Source organism: Hyposmocoma kahamanoa, unplaced genomic scaffold (assembly GCF_003589595.1).
Source record: "Hyposmocoma kahamanoa isolate Upper Pololo Valley unplaced genomic scaffold, ASM358959v1 160, whole genome shotgun sequence".
In the NCBI taxonomy this organism is placed as follows: Eukaryota; Metazoa; Arthropoda; class Insecta; order Lepidoptera; family Cosmopterigidae; genus Hyposmocoma; species Hyposmocoma kahamanoa.
The window spans coordinates 1,486,200-1,502,266 of NW_020653575.1; the positions used below are offsets into that span (position 1 = coordinate 1,486,200).

Consider the following 16,067-nt stretch of genomic DNA (forward strand, 5'->3'; position numbering starts at 1 on the left):
GTGTCTTTGAAAATGCATGTTCTCAAATTTCGCCGAGAGAAAAAGAGATAATGAGTCCGTTTATAATTTCCATAAATTACAAAGTGACCGTGGCATTGGCATCTATTAAAACGTGGGTCTAAAAATACTCAAGTATTATGGAGTCAGTTTTAAGCAATTAATACTCCACCGACAAGAGCCTAATGTTCAAATTTTATTCTTAACTATAAGTAATTTTTAACCTACTGTTGTATATATGAGTACACATTGTTCAACTTAATGTTTTTCCTATAACAGTAGATTGTACTACAAGTGCATAAAATGAGTTTTATGAATGAGTTATACACTCTGCTTTTCACTTCGATTGCGAGGAAATTAACCGATTATTTAATTAAAATTGAATGTAAAATTACAACAATTAGACATATTTAATGTGATGGTTTCTTATTTTATGCACTAGAGCATAAAATCTTATTTTATGCAGCCTACACACAGCATAAATACGAACTTTAAGAGCATGAGAAGTGAAAACATAATTTTATTTACAATATGCACAAACATTTTTTATATTTTTAAGAGGTTTAGTTCTATATTTTACATTTTTTTTCTTTTAATTTACTTGTTTTATAGCAATCACATACTAATTACAGTTCTCATATGTGTATTTGAAAATACACAATATAAACAAAATTACATAACAGGTTGAACATTCTTTTAAGTATTCATACTTAACTTAATCTTTTAAGTATGAATACTTAAAAGAAAGTTCAACCTATCACGTAATTTTGTTTATATTTGAGACGAATCTTTTTTTGTACGTAATTATCATTATAATAGTATCGTATTTCGACATCAAGGTCTTCTGATTGAATAGATTTGTATAAGTTTTCAATCTTTCGATAAGCATCGAGACTTTAAAGTGTAGAATATATCTTTATTTCGTAGGTAAACAAAATACACTTGAAATCGCCACGTTGATTTAAACGACTCATTTGTAAGGCAGATTCCCGTGTGAAGAATCAGTAAGAAACAGGCACGAAGCTGGCCACGATCCTCCTCCGCTGGGGTTCGGTAACTCCCTGAACGCTATAACTTGGGCCTTATCAAGGCGGGAGTGAATAGGCATTACGTGGGTTTGACAGCTCCATCGTCAGCCTCATCGTCTCGCTCCATCACGTGAGATACGTTTTTTTTTTATAAAAAAAGGAGCTAAATGGGTCAATACCAAGGATTTTTATCCAAATGCTCAGAAGCTGTATAAATAACCTTTACTATAATTTTTATTTATTTACAGTTTTAAGTCCCGGAAATTGTACATTTGAATATCAACCGGCAATTTTCTTGTTTATTATATAAATTGCTGCGTAAATATTAGCCAGCGACTTCCACACACTATAAACACATCGCACTGCTATTACAATAGTGTTGTAACTCAAAATATGTGAATTTCAATATTATACTATTGCTGAACGTAAAATTTGATTCTCTACACGCCAATAAAACCGTCGTTAGAATATTGTAAGAAACAATTAAAATATAATATCTACTGAACTCAAAATGAGACAAACTTTTCGTGAGCTAGTTCTAGACACAACAGTCCTTACTCAAAAATATTAAATTATTTTTTTCCTTTCATTTGTAAATATATGTCTGTAATAAACTTTAACTTATGCATACATTTTAATAACCTTTGATGAGAAGAAAAAAACACTTTTTGAGTTAGTACACCATTGTAAAAACTATACTAACAGTGCGACATGGTAAAGACATAGATATATGAATAGTAACAATTTAAAAATAAAATTGGCCGCTTGTTAGTCAGATTCTGCGGTTGCAAATTACAGTGAAGTAGAGATTGCTTTCCCAATGGACTGTGACAGAATTTGGACAGTTACGAAAGCGTGAGAACTCTTTCGAAATCATTTATTTTTATTTTATAAGGAAATAGAGTACGAAAACCAATGGTAACTTTTTAGATGGTAATTTCGATTTACTAAGCGCATCCATCAGAAATAGAGACGAAATAAGGGCCATCCATCCCTGGCAACTCATCAGGTAAATTGGCCTTATATCACTTTCAAATAAATATCAACCCTCGTTTGCACTGAAATCACAAATCAGAAAGCTGAAGTAGTTTCAATTAACAATTAACGACACCCGTAATTTGTTTCGAATTCGGGCTGGCCAATCGGAGCGCAGTTGTCACCGTAATGATTTGGCAGAATAGTTTTCAAACAAATTGAATGACATTACGTCTATATTTCTAATTATATATACTCGATGACTAAGCGTTATCCGATTTTCGTATTTTGTGAAGAAGAAATAAGGGTGTAAACGGCGGATACGTCATTAATGATGGGATACAAGGGAAGAGCAATTAAAGATTTTTTGTGCACGAATGTAAACATGTCACGGACCATAATCCTCATAAAGACAGTGTCCCATTTCATTTGAAGAATAACATATTTTAACAATAACGCACCACATATAATTCGATGGGCGATCATAACGCTGAAAATAATACATATCTTAAATCTCGCAGTGTTACATATCACAAGGGAAGTGACATTGAATTGGACGATGTGGATTGTATGGGAATGGAGTGAAGAAAACGACCCAGCACAAATATAGACGAAACGCAATAGTAAATGTAATTCATGACACGATCTGACAAACAAAACATCAATAATAATCCAAAACATAGAAAAAAGAATAAAAAATTAATATAAAAAAGATAAAATTTTATAGTATGTACATGGTCCGTGACCTACTAATGTAGAATCGAATAAGGCTAATGTCGAATCGGTTGGTTGGGTAACAGTTGTTTATTGACGATTATCAATTGGTCAAACAATCATTCGACTGTCGATCGATGATGAATTTAATAGGACATACAGTGGCTTAGGCTCTCCAGTAGATTTTAAAATGCATACCGAAGAGCCTAAACCGAACGTCCAAGCGCCTAATGACAAATCGAGCAGATCGATGAAACATATGTACCATCTATCGATTCGATGGCGTCGATGGACATTAGTGTAATTCGATTCGATATTAGTCTGTCACAGATACGATTGCTTGGTGTGGTAACACCCTTAAAGGTAGTATAGGTTACGCGTTTAACGTAACACAAGCAAATGTCTATGTTTTCGTGAAATTAGCACAATAAAATTAATAATCCCAACGAAACTGACTTTCAACGTTTCTCTTTTATATCCCTAATTTATTATGAGTTTACTAAGTCACATCTTACTTCGATATCCATCAGAAGCTCATCATTAGAATGACTGTATGATATTAGAAATACTTTATACAGCCTGTTGAATAAAAGTTTCCCACTCTATTTAATTCTCAAAAAATGTTTTCATGCAATTTGTTAGATTTTTGAACGGAAAGAAGAAGAAATTCATGAATTAGACATGGGTTCGCTAAATAAAAATATCGACAAGCCAAAAGTAATAAATCATTGCTGCAAATCAAATATGTAGAGAACTAGAGAAATGGCCTTAGAAAAATCTTTTTTGACGTCAACCAATTTTTAAAATATGTTTAATAAATATATGATAACATAATAACTTATTATGAATTAATATTGTAGTATAATGTAAGTTTGAATTTTGCATGCCGATAATAATAATAACACACACACTCAACATAGCCCCGCACTAGGGAAACCCTGTATCGCGGGTGCCATGGACACACGTATAGACAACCACAAATTACACCCAAACTCACGAGAGAAATAAATGTAGACCATACAAATATTTCTACCGACCCGGGAATCGAACTTGGGACCTCTGCATGTCAGTCCGACATGGCAACCGTTCGGCCACGGAGGCAGTTATCTCGTATGATCGGTTAGATATCGTCGCCTTACTTTCTCAAACTCGTATCTTAAAGCACAAAGTCACTGAAATGCAAAAAAGTAATTGTATGTACAAATGTTGCAGGCTTATTTCACATCACATATCCTTCATATTCACACACTGGCTCTTACCTATTCTTAAAGTAATGCATCCAATTTAACCCCCTTGATAAGAAATTTAAAATAAATAGAAAGTTTTGGCATCTCCTGAATAATCACTTTTGATAAGATACGAGTTTCAGAAAGTAAGGCATCGATATGCTGCACTCATTAGCAACTTGTTTATAAACTTCAATTATATCTTATACAAATAAAAATAATTTTAACGATAAACAAAAGGAAAACCATACGTCATGTCGCGAAAGTTCAAACGATCTTTTTTTTAACTTTTAGGTCCATCAAAATATTTGGTAAATATCATAATTTAGTAGTTCGGGTAACAAATACTATATATTTTGTTAACATTTCTTAACGCATCTAGCACAAAACCGGTAGAGCAATAGGCATTAACCGTATCGCAAACGTGTTCTCTCTTCTAACAGATATAACGTTGGGTCAACAAGGAAACATTAACAATTTATAGCATGTAGTTAGCTTTTAACCAATTACGACGTTTATGGTAGCTGTATATTTTGCTTTTGAGTGGCTTCAGAGAACTCTCACCAACAAATGCTTTGCCCTTCTAAATGGTTAAACGTTGGTTATTTATTATTCGTTCACGAAAAACTAACAGCTTCATAAGAATTAATAGAAGCAGGGACAAAAACGTACAGCTAATGACACTGCCCTCCTTGTCATAAACAACGCATTTGCATTTGGTACCTTTCGAAATATTGGCGCAAATTTTTTTAAAAATTTCAATTACCAATGTAGGATTCTGAAGTAACTGTGTCATTGGCATCTTAAAAACGTGGATCTAAAAATATTCAACTATTATTGAGTCAGTATAAGAAATTATTACTCCACGGACAAGAGCCTAATGTTCAAATTTTATATTTAACCGTAAGTTTTTAAAGCTATTGTTGTATATATACAATGTCTAACTTAATGTTTTTTCTACGAATATAAATATAGTTAAGTGGTTTAGATTTAGATTTATTTTATTATCTTGTAAACTTTACATTACTATATACAATATATTGTATTACAAGAATCGTTACAAATAGTAATAAATGTTACATTTCAAAAAATTACATATATCCAGTACAAGTTTTGTACTACGTAATTTTAACATAGTCAATGTAGTTATGTGAAATAATGTAGGAACATATTAAATAATGTAATAATAATTATGTCAATATAATGATTGTATGCATAAAGTTTATGTAATAGTTTAGTTTAGTTAGTTTAGTTTTTCTGTAATTTTGCATTTTATTTTATTATCCTTTTGTTCCAATTTACTTGTTTTACAGCAATCATATACTAATTATAGAGAAGCGGGACACCTGAAACATGTATTTTCATAGTTGAAAGAAAGCTTAACCTTGCATGTAATTTGGTATAACTTTCGGGATATTGGCGCCTAAAGTTTTTTTTCTTTGACTAATGTCAATTTCGCTGACTTTGCTTAATAATAAAACTGAAACTAATTAAGAGGGGGTTGTAGGTCTCGATTCAAGGTGTGTTTACAACTCGATTTGGCTAAAAATGTCTATAACGTTGTTTATGATAAGGTCGGCCAGAACAGATTTTCGCTTATAGTTTGCAGGAAAATCAAACATGAGTACTAAACATAGACAAAGTAAAAGAATAATTTATTATAATTAATTTAAATAAATAAAATTACACTTGTAAACGTCATTTTTTAAGCTACTGCTCGTTTACTGCGCTGACTTCCTTGGGAAGAACGAGCAAGAATAAATACAGAGTCATAAAAAACGAAATGTCTACCCGGGTGTATAGATAATTTTATAGCGGTTTTTTTGCAAGCAGTTTGAAAGTGTACCGTGTACGATAGATGCATTTAATGATAATGGTAGCAAACAGTAACAGTTTGCTGTCAGATGTTCAATTAAATGTAGTTTAATAAGATAATGCAGTCGGTTATAGAAAATTTTATCTAGATCATGTATAATAAAAATTAAGCGATAAAATATATATATTACACTTAGAACAATAAACGTTCAGTCATCCATCACTAATGTAAAAATTGTAAAAACGTGGGGAAAAAAATGTGGGGAGCTAAGGGGGTCAAGGTCAGGGGGTATTTTTTTACTTCTCTCCTGTTCTCTGTCCGATGTAGACACTTTTATGTACAACAAAACATACTACAAATATTAACAAAGAATTTTAAACGTTAGTGTATAAAGGCGAGCTTATCCCATAATGGGATTTTTTTCCAATTAGCCTTTACTTACTGTTTTATCCTAAATTATATATTTTATCGGCCAGGAACTGAGAAACTGAAATACTGAGAAATGCTAAAGTCACGTGTTATGTTCATTTCAGTGAATTCAAAACTTTAAAACGCTCCCGTGTAAACTTGGCAATTTCGACTTACGATACTTTACGTAGGAGAGATCGATTTAATCTATAGGTAAAATAAATTTACATTTGAACACGTTACATTTAAGGTACTGTTCGTTCACTACGCTGACTTCCCTGAGAAGAACGAGCAAGAAACTATAGGGATTGCTCTTTTCAAATAAACTTAAAATGCTATTGAATACACTTTGAATCAAATTTGTGTGGAATCTAGTGTAAACTAGTTTAGCAGTACTAACATGGGTAAGCTCACGTATTCTGCAGATTGCATATGCAGCGGAGCTTAATCTGACTGTAATTGTTTCAGATTGATGTCTGACAGAGAACGGGAGTAGACACCCAGACTCCACTGGGATTAGGTGGGCTATGTTAGCCGAATGCAACCTGAGAAGTGGGCCAATGACGTCACTCCTTGGGGATGGAAGGCGACGGCGGGGACAGCCGAGAAGGGGTTGATGGGACAATCTTGATGGGTTTGAAAAGGAGTGGTGGGAAATCGCTAAAGATAGGGAGCGGTGGAAGATTTTTGGGGAAGACCTATGCCCAGCAGTGGGACACAATAGTTTAATGAAAAAAGTCAATAACTCAATAAACTGGTAACGACGAATGATATCAAACCGTTGTACAATACCATTTATTACAACGGACACCTCTGTGAAACCGACCGTAAACACTATTAAAAATTCCTGAAATACGTCTTCCGCAGTCCGGCCATGACGTCACAATTTCGTCGAATTTCCTAAAAAAACCAATAAGTAAAAATATAAGTAAGACTTACCTGTGTCAATCCAAGTCTGTAGCTGGTCACGTCCAGGTCTAACGCCAACAGCATGTCGTCAACTATTTGACGGTCTGATAGTGGCTGGGTTTGTTGTTGTTGCTGTTGTTCTTGCTCCTCAGGATTTTCGGTCTCTGATGTGGCTAGGAGACGGTATCTGGTAGAAAGAGAACATCATAGTGTTACAAAAAGTTAGCGCGAGTTTTGTGTCGCAGCCACAACAGATTCGTATGAAAGTATTATCACTTTGTTTCTATTTTAAGACGCTTTCTGGACATTAACTGATAAACAATATTACCTATGGATGATGAATATAATTATGGATGATGTTACAATTAAATCAGGTTTTTTTTTATTACATACATAACTTAATATATAATTTGAATGTGTACAGTCAAATATAAAAATGGATATATAATTTTGAAAACTATGGCCAAAAAGAATGATATAGCTATAGATAATAATGTCCCAGAAAATCACCCTAATTGCCTGGTCTCAAACTAGGGAATTTCCTGTATCATGAGCACCAGAACAACACAATTCGGGATACTTCTTTAGAATACCCGAACTAATATAGAAAAATATGTGTCCCCCGAATTGGTCGAATCCCGGACCTGTTTCACTAGCGCCTACCATACTTTCGAGTCATCGAGATCATAGTACGTTGTATCACAAAATTCTATAAGAAGCAATTACGAACTTACAAATGACATACGAGGAAAATTCAAAATCCGGGCCAAAGGTGATTGCCAATTTGGCAAAAATATTCCAATTGCCAATTTTGGCTAAAACATTCGTCAGTCATTTGTTTTTTTTTGGTAGTACAAACAAAGTTTTTTTGGTTGAACATCTACACGGATCATTCCAAGGAGGCCAGGATGTTGTACAACGTGGAGAAGTTAGCAATACCTAAATTACAATTATTTCAGTTTGGCCCTATGAGGATGGCGTCACTGTACATTTAAAGTCCTCTTTAAAAAATAAAAAAAAGTAAAATGATGTAGAGCTAAATTTGTTTTTACTAACCGTCTAGCAAACTCTGAAAGTGGCATGTGTTCAGGGAACCCTTGTTTGTATAGTCTGGCCGCATCCAATAGTTGAAAACCACGGAACTAAAACAAATAAGACGGAATTATTTTTATTACTATTAAAACTATTATCTATCTCTGAATTTATTACAATAGTAACAATAGAGGAATAACATTCAATTCATTAATTCACTCATTCACTCATTCATCAATCGTTCGATAAAATTTCATGCATTTAATAATTTTTCAATTAAAAAAAAGAATTACCTGTGACCGTAGAAGCGGCACGTTGACGTCATCAAGAGGCTCTGAAGGGTGAATGGTCAGCATACAGCACACGAACTGCACGCCGCCCGCGCCGCAACGACGGAGCGTGTCCACTATACCATCAGCAACGAATTTTGCTTGGAGCGCTGTCGAGCGACGCTTCATGCCGGCTGTACCTGTGTTTTACAATATACATAATTTTTTTTTAACGCACACACTCACCGATGTGTATGCTAATTCAATTGTGGAATAACATCTATTTGCCCAGTTTGAATAAAATCGGTGAACGGGAACAGTTGTTATATTTTTAATATAAAAATAGTTTCTTACCAGAAGTAAGTGTGCGACGAATAGAAGAAGCACGCCTCAAAGTGGAGGCGTCGCCCACGGCTGCAGACCACGCGCCGACGCCGCACGCACCTCGCGCCCATGACGACAGACGGCTCACTTCCTCACTGCAAGCATTAACCATTTTAACACAACGTTCTATAACACTTGTTATATATTCAGATTTTTCTACACCTATTATAACGTCAGGTAAATTATTGCATTCGCAACAGAAATATGCGCCGACGGTTTTCTAAAAGTAGATTATCTGGGAATCGAACAGACCAAATATGATTTTTATTACGGCGATCGAAATAACTGACTCATTAAGAATGAACTCCTTTTATGTAACATAGTAGAACATTGAATATCGACAGTAAAACATTATAATGAAACATCCTAAACTGAAAAATTTCATGGTTCCTGTAATTGTAGTTTCCCAAAGTGATCCCTACTGCCAGTAGGCGTTGAAGAGTCTTGGGGAGGTAGGGGCCTCGGAAGCAATTGGGAGCGTTGATTCTGCCAGGAGGAACACCTCGTGCGGTAACAACCGCGTTTGAAAAAATAACCTGTATTATCTACATATTCCTTGTGATTTCTTGTGTTAAGTTGACATAAAAAATATATGTTTTCATTTTTTGTTCAAATATTATTTATCTTGCCTAAGTAAGCCAAAAAGTTTGGGAACCTATGCTTTAATTTAAGGGTACGTATAAATCTGGCGAATGTGCCGCAAATGCGCCTGTTTGCAAAATGCTTTGTACGTGCATTACGTAGTGCGATCTGTTCGCGTGCCGTTCGCGCCACATATAGTAACATTTAGTTAACTGCAGGCATGCAGCACGCATGCAGCACACATGCAGCACGTATGCAGCACGCATGCAGCACGCATGCAGCACGCGTGTAGCGCGCGAATTAAGTGACTGAGACGAGCTTTATTATAAAAAAAATACTTTATTTCTTATACCAACCTAACTACTCGGAATTCGAAATTACAATCAACCTTTCTAACTTAAAATTATGTAACATATAGAAAGTTACAGAACGTTGTCAGCTATGTGTTGCCAATGGCAGGGTTGACGAAACTGGTAAATGAGCATTTCTTAAACTTGACACGCGCGCAGCGCACATGAAGCGCGTTCGCGACGCATTTCCCAGACCTGCACTCATCCTAAGATACTATTTCTTCGAACTTCAATTATAACAATATTTTTATATTCTAGATCCCTTAAAAGGTTCCCAACACGGAAGGTAGTCTGTTGTTCCCACGTTTCACAAATTCAAATTTTAAACAAACAGAAGGAAATTATGTTTACCGTTTCAAAATTGCGTAATAGTTTTAGATCAATCAAAAAATTAATACTGAAAATGCGAGGTGGCTCTAAATATATATATAATTATGACTTACTTTTGGCTTTCTTGCAGAAGTGTCAACGCTTTCTTTGTGACCGGGTTCTCACGACTCGCCTTCACCCAACCAGTTACATCGTACAGGACAGGATTGGTACCCTAGTTTAACAAAAAAATTGTTTTGTTGTTAAATTTGACCTCCATTATATACATATTATAATAATGTAATATAATTTAACGTAGGTACCGTAATTGTTCTCCTTCTTTCTACCAACTTAATTCATAACATTGTTACTAACAAACATGGATTAGCTGATCTAAGAATAAATGAATTTGAATTGTTATTTTATTTAAAAAATTTACCTGCAAATGCTGTAAAGCGAACTGTCTAACATGAGGCGCTTTCTTGATCAAATACTGCGTGTGATTGGGAGCGGCGTAATGGGTCATCACACGTTCTATGAACGTGTCGTCAGAAGAGCCGGGATACATAGACTCCTCGTCTAAAAGCCTGCAAATAGACGCGGGGTTTAAAATTTGGTGCTGTAATCAAGAATTCATCTTTAGGAATAGAATAAGTTATACAACCAATGCAGTTTGGCACATATACTGCCCTCGGTCATTATCATAACTAAGATAAATCGATATTTTTAGCGAAATTGAGTTATTAATCTGGACTTAGCGAAACGTGATCTACCACCCCTACAAGCGATTTTTTTAAATATCTTGAATGAATGAATGAAATATTCTTTATTGCACATAAAATTACAGTTAAAATACAATAAAGTAACTTAGGCATCAATATGGTAAGATAATGTGCAACAGGCAGCCTTATTGCTATGTAGCCATTTCTTCCAGGCAACCTTAGGATAGAAATTTTGGATATGCAAAAGGGATGCAACCAAAGAATATCATTAAAGGGACACTACGTAAAAATTATTAATAAACTCATATACGTAGATAGAAATATCCATACAAATATTATTAATACATAACAATACATAAATAATAATAATAAATGCTTATATACTTTAAAAGGAAATAGAAAAATGAAATAATAAGTATAGGAAATAAATGAAAGGATAGTGGAGAAAAAGACAAAACTTAGAAGTTGAGGAAGTGATCCTTGACATGTCGTTTGAAGGAATCAAGACAAGGGGAACCTTGAATCGATTCAGGTAGAGAATTCCACAGTCTGATCGCAGACTGTGGAATATCTTATTTAATTTCAGTTTTATTGTTAAGCAGAATCAGCGTAATTCAAATTTTTCAAAAGGAAAAATTCGTCCATGTTGCTGCCCAGCATAGACGAACTAAAAACAATAGCTAATATTAGCAATTATATTATTTAACATATTTGCTTCTAAGCGAAGTTTGTTCATAATTAAGGCTATCAGCTCGCGCTTCGTCCTTCATCCTCCTTTCGTTCCTTCGTCCGTTCCGTGTAGCCATGTTCTACCGTTACTACGAGTACCAATCTCACTCTAATCTCGAAGAGCGAAGCGCAAGTATAAGTCTAAATTTACATGACTTTTCATTCCATTCATCACGAATATAACGTAACATCAAATTTTGATTCAAAAATAATTACTTCATTACGTACAATTCTATACAGAATTTCGTGTTCTATGTAGCGAATTACTTTATAAACTTTTTGTACGGCCTCTGGCCCGATAGAGTGACGATCCGCGAAAGGCTGCTGGTACCAAGTGGATGGAAAAGCTAGAGGCCTATGCACAGTAGAGGATTGCACTAGGCTAATGATGATAATGATTAGTGTTGTGGTGAACTAGTATGAAAATAAATAATAAATTTTTGATCAACATAGTCAGTCATTTCCATTGGTGTTACAAGGAACGGTTTAGGTGGGAAAAATTTTACGCTTTATATATACAAACTGCAGGTCAAAAACATTAAAAACAGAGTTTTTTTAAACCCGTATGTGCAAGGACTACAACGATTGCCATTGGTTTGTACTTTACACTTATATCAGTTTTTATACGTTTTAAGAAAATTAAATATACCACAGGAGACCACGTCGATCACAGTCGCGCAGATCAGCCTGTGAACTTCGAACAATAGTGTTCTGTGGCGCTTTGTCCAGTAGTTCCACCATTGGACCCGGATTCACGGTCTCCGACAGCCAATCTACGAAAATAAAGATTAAGAAATCAGTAATTAAAAAACTTAAGAACTTAAAAATGGGCCTTATTTTTCATAAGTTTTTTTTATAACATCTAGTGATGGGACGAACAAGTCGTGCGCCTGATGGTAAGCTGCACGCCTGTCCATAACAGTTACAGTGCCACTCAGAGTTTTAAATTGCAAAGATCTGAGGGGCACTACCACTGCGCCCATCACCCCGAGACATAAGTTGACAAGTCCCATGTGCCTGTAATTTCACCAGCACGGTAATCTCACAGGATAGTTCGACTAGAATAAGCAAGATGGACAAAAGTCATTATCGAATTTCCCGGAAATTGTTTACTCACGAACCTGGAATTCCAAGAATTTAATTACACTGGGTATTACGGTAATTAAGGGAAGTAGGTAAGTATATAAGAAAAGGGGTAAGTGCACTTATTATCATTAGCAATTTTGCATTTGACGCGAATACATATGACAGTGATTTTAATAGTGGTTTTAGTTTGTTTTAGTGATGGAATTTGAAGGTAAAGGTATGTACTATCTTAATTTATAAAACAACGTAAGAAGTTACGGCCCGTTATTTTTTTACGTAATCCCACATTTAAATTTATATAAATTTTTTCCCGCTTTTTTATGGATTTTGGATTCGGAAAGTGTTGCCAACGTTTATTACAGACCTAAAACTAACATAATATATGGTAGCTTGAACTCTCTTTTTTTCAATAGTAATAAATCTAGGCTGTGGACTGCTGTGGAACATATACTTTTTTTTTCTAGAGCACCTCTTCGCAATCTCAAGATTAGAACTTTTTGAGGAGTGGCTAAACATGTCAAAGAAAACCGGAATAGCGGATTGTTTCCTTTCTTATCTTCAAAATATGATTTCTCCGGCATCACTGAAGATGCTTCAAAGGCGCTAAAGAAGACAATCAGCGTATTTAATTCAAATTTAGGAAAAAATGGTACACGCACAAAAAGAGCCGAGATGACTTTTTGAAAAAAAAAAAATGAAGAGTGGACGTCAAAAGACTTCGTCTTTAAAGTGTCCCTTTGCCACGGAAAGCCATCTTCATCCACTGTATCTTCAAATCCTGGCCGTGCAAGCAAAGAGTTTGAAGAATCCAGTAATAAAACGAAAAGGAGAAGAATTTAGGATTTGCTCAGTACCTGGGACACTAATCAGTTAGTGGCTGAGAATTTTCAGCACGTCTGGGCACCGGAACTTGGCTGCTGTCATTAGGGACGCTTAGGGAAGTCCCAAAAAGTGCAAAGCCATAAGAGCTACTGTCAGGGATAGTGAAAACAACAGTCAAAGGTGCTTAACGAAGGAAAAGGCTTTGGCATATTATGTGGACTCAAAGTCAACAAGCCACGCCTACAAGCAAACGCGGAAGTGGAGTATGAAAGCAGGTCATATGGTATTTCCATCAATGTATAGTCTTTGGCAAACCAAGATGGAATGTTTTCTTCCTGAAGAAGATTTATTTGTGAGTGAAGTTCGTGTAGATTAAACTTCAAGCTGTTTTAAATAAAACAGTTTGCGTTTAATGAATGCGCACTATGAAGTTTTTAAATCTTCTTCTTTAGAGGCACCATTCACACTTATAAGCAAGTGGGGTTGTGATGGCAGTTCCGGGGGCCAATCGCGCTATTTTCGCAAGGTTTAACCTTACAACATTTGAGGTTATGGTTTTATTTAATTAATGGTTCTACAGACGCACAAAATGCAATCGCGCTATCAGTTTTAATGAACCTAAACCTCAGTTAAACCTCAAACTATAACCTCGTATTAAATTTTAAGAGACGTGCCTTGACTTCCTAAAACCGACTAAATTTTACCGTAAAACGCACTGAAATGTCAATATCTACGAATTCAAGTCTATAAAAGAGCGATTTAAAAAAGTGTGTAAAAGAAATGTCATTAAATTCTATTGTAAACAAACATATGTGTTGTGATTTGAACCAAATTAATTGAATTTAGTGTGTTGTTGTTGTAGATAAAACACGCAGAGGCAAGTACCTACACATTGTTTTCCTTTTTTAATATTCTATTTAATAAAATAGTATCTTTTTATACAATCAAATAGGTACGCTAACTACTATTAATTTCGAAATGTTAGCAATGTAGAATTAATAATGATGCTCGTATTTCAGCCAATGTGGATGCGGTCGGACGGCGACCGACCACTGTAAGCCAGCTCCATCTTTGCTGGAGTTCGAATCGCACAGAGATGTGGCTTGAGAATGACTTCGCTCGGCGTTGTTCGCGCGTGTTATCAGCACGCCTTTGGTGCGAGTGTGTGGCTATTTTGTGGCCCCGCAATAGATCCCAAAAGGTGAGCTATAATGCTAGGTAATAGGATACAGTGAGTGGATCACTCACCGTTATTGTACCAGAACTCATATCACTATAATATGCAATGTTATTATTGTTATTCAGGTATGGAATGGTATGAAAAGCAGGGTGAGAATCTACGCCACATCGACTGCGGCAGAGGCCCTACCAACCTTCCTAAAGGACACCAACTCTAGCACAAAGTAACTAAATAACTTCAAACATACAATTAAATAACAAACTTTCTCACTCTTTATTATTAATTAAAAAACAAAGTAACTTTCAATTTGAGCAAATTCTTTCTCACTCTATTACATCACATCTATTATTTCGTTGACAGCGAGCTGATGAGCGTTGGAGCAGAGCCGGGTAGAATTCTTATGCATTGAGGAGCTGCGAGCATGCGAAGCATTCTTGCAGCAAGTGAATGCTGGCAGGGTGCAGGCTGAGGCAACTATTATTTCTGCCAAAGCAGATGATCTGCATGCCCAATCCGTAGCTGCCATTTGCAAAGCAATTACCGAGTTGGTGCCTGCAGTTAAACCTTTTTGATAGAATATTTAACAAAAATGACAGGTTTGTTTTCAACATGTTTTCTTAATTCCTGCTGATGATATGTTCAATTGTGGAAATCTGAAAGAGCGTAAGGAACGAAGGTCTAATCTGTAGACTTTTGTCCCCTTTATATTTCCACAGTGATATAAACATTTTTTTAAATGTATTTTGAAAAGGCCCCTAAACATTCTGGCGTTTATGTTGGCTTCATACTGTATGTATATAAATACCCATCCTGCTTTATCTGTCACTACTCTCATGAGAGGTATGGCACAGTCTTAAATTTAGGTCTCCAATCTTACTATATACATATTTTTGTTTCAGACTTCTTTGAAGAATCAAAAGCAAGCTCGCTCTGGAAATGAAGGATGATTTGGGGTAGATTGAGGCAATAAATAAACTAAAAATACACTCTTTTTTTTATTTCAACCTCTTAAAAGTATACATCAATTTAGATATTAAGATAATAAACAATTACAATAGGTATACATCGTCATCTTAGAATGAATACCTCATATTTCTATGTAATTTTTTAGGATGAAGATAAAAATATGGTGTGAAGTATAGTAAATGCAATAATGTATGTAGTTAGCATTTTAATTACTTAAATTATACCTCTTTTAGATACTATATTATTACATTATTAATTTTTATTCAACAAAAATCAGTAAAAACTAACTGAAAATGCATATGTGAGGCTTCACTGTAAGGGGACGATATGTTGTATAAAGTCAAGTGTTAAAAGAGATAAATTGTAACCTTGTAATATATTTTTATACAACTATACATATTTTACCTATATCTCTCATTTTTATTTGATAATAATAACAGGAAATATTAAGACAAGAACTAATAAATATGATGTACATTGTAAAGCTTATTTTCTCACCGCCTTTTAATACCATCTCTTTCGGCATGCCTTTTAGGAAAGCTGCATATTTATTCATAATAACT

At 34.9% G+C, this 16,067-nt stretch overlaps 1 protein-coding gene across 3 annotated transcripts in view; it reads right to left on the minus strand.

Annotated features, from left to right (window-relative positions):
- LOC113240658 (unconventional myosin-XVIIIa) overlaps window positions 1–16,067 on the minus strand; it is a 391,151-nt gene that overhangs the window by 194,289 nt on the left and 180,795 nt on the right. For all 3 annotated transcript variants that reach the window (XM_026478017.1, XM_026478018.1, XM_026478019.1), the window contains 7 exons: window positions 12,100–12,223; window positions 10,439–10,586; window positions 10,134–10,234; window positions 8,729–8,853; window positions 8,399–8,574; window positions 8,130–8,215; window positions 7,104–7,260 (listed from right to left, as the gene is read on the minus strand). In XM_026478017.1, coding sequence (XP_026333802.1) covers window positions 7,104–7,260; window positions 8,130–8,215; window positions 8,399–8,574; window positions 8,729–8,853; window positions 10,134–10,234; window positions 10,439–10,586; window positions 12,100–12,223 — 917 coding nt within the window. The remainder of the gene's footprint in view (window positions 1–7,103; window positions 7,261–8,129; window positions 8,216–8,398; window positions 8,575–8,728; window positions 8,854–10,133; window positions 10,235–10,438; window positions 10,587–12,099; window positions 12,224–16,067) is intronic.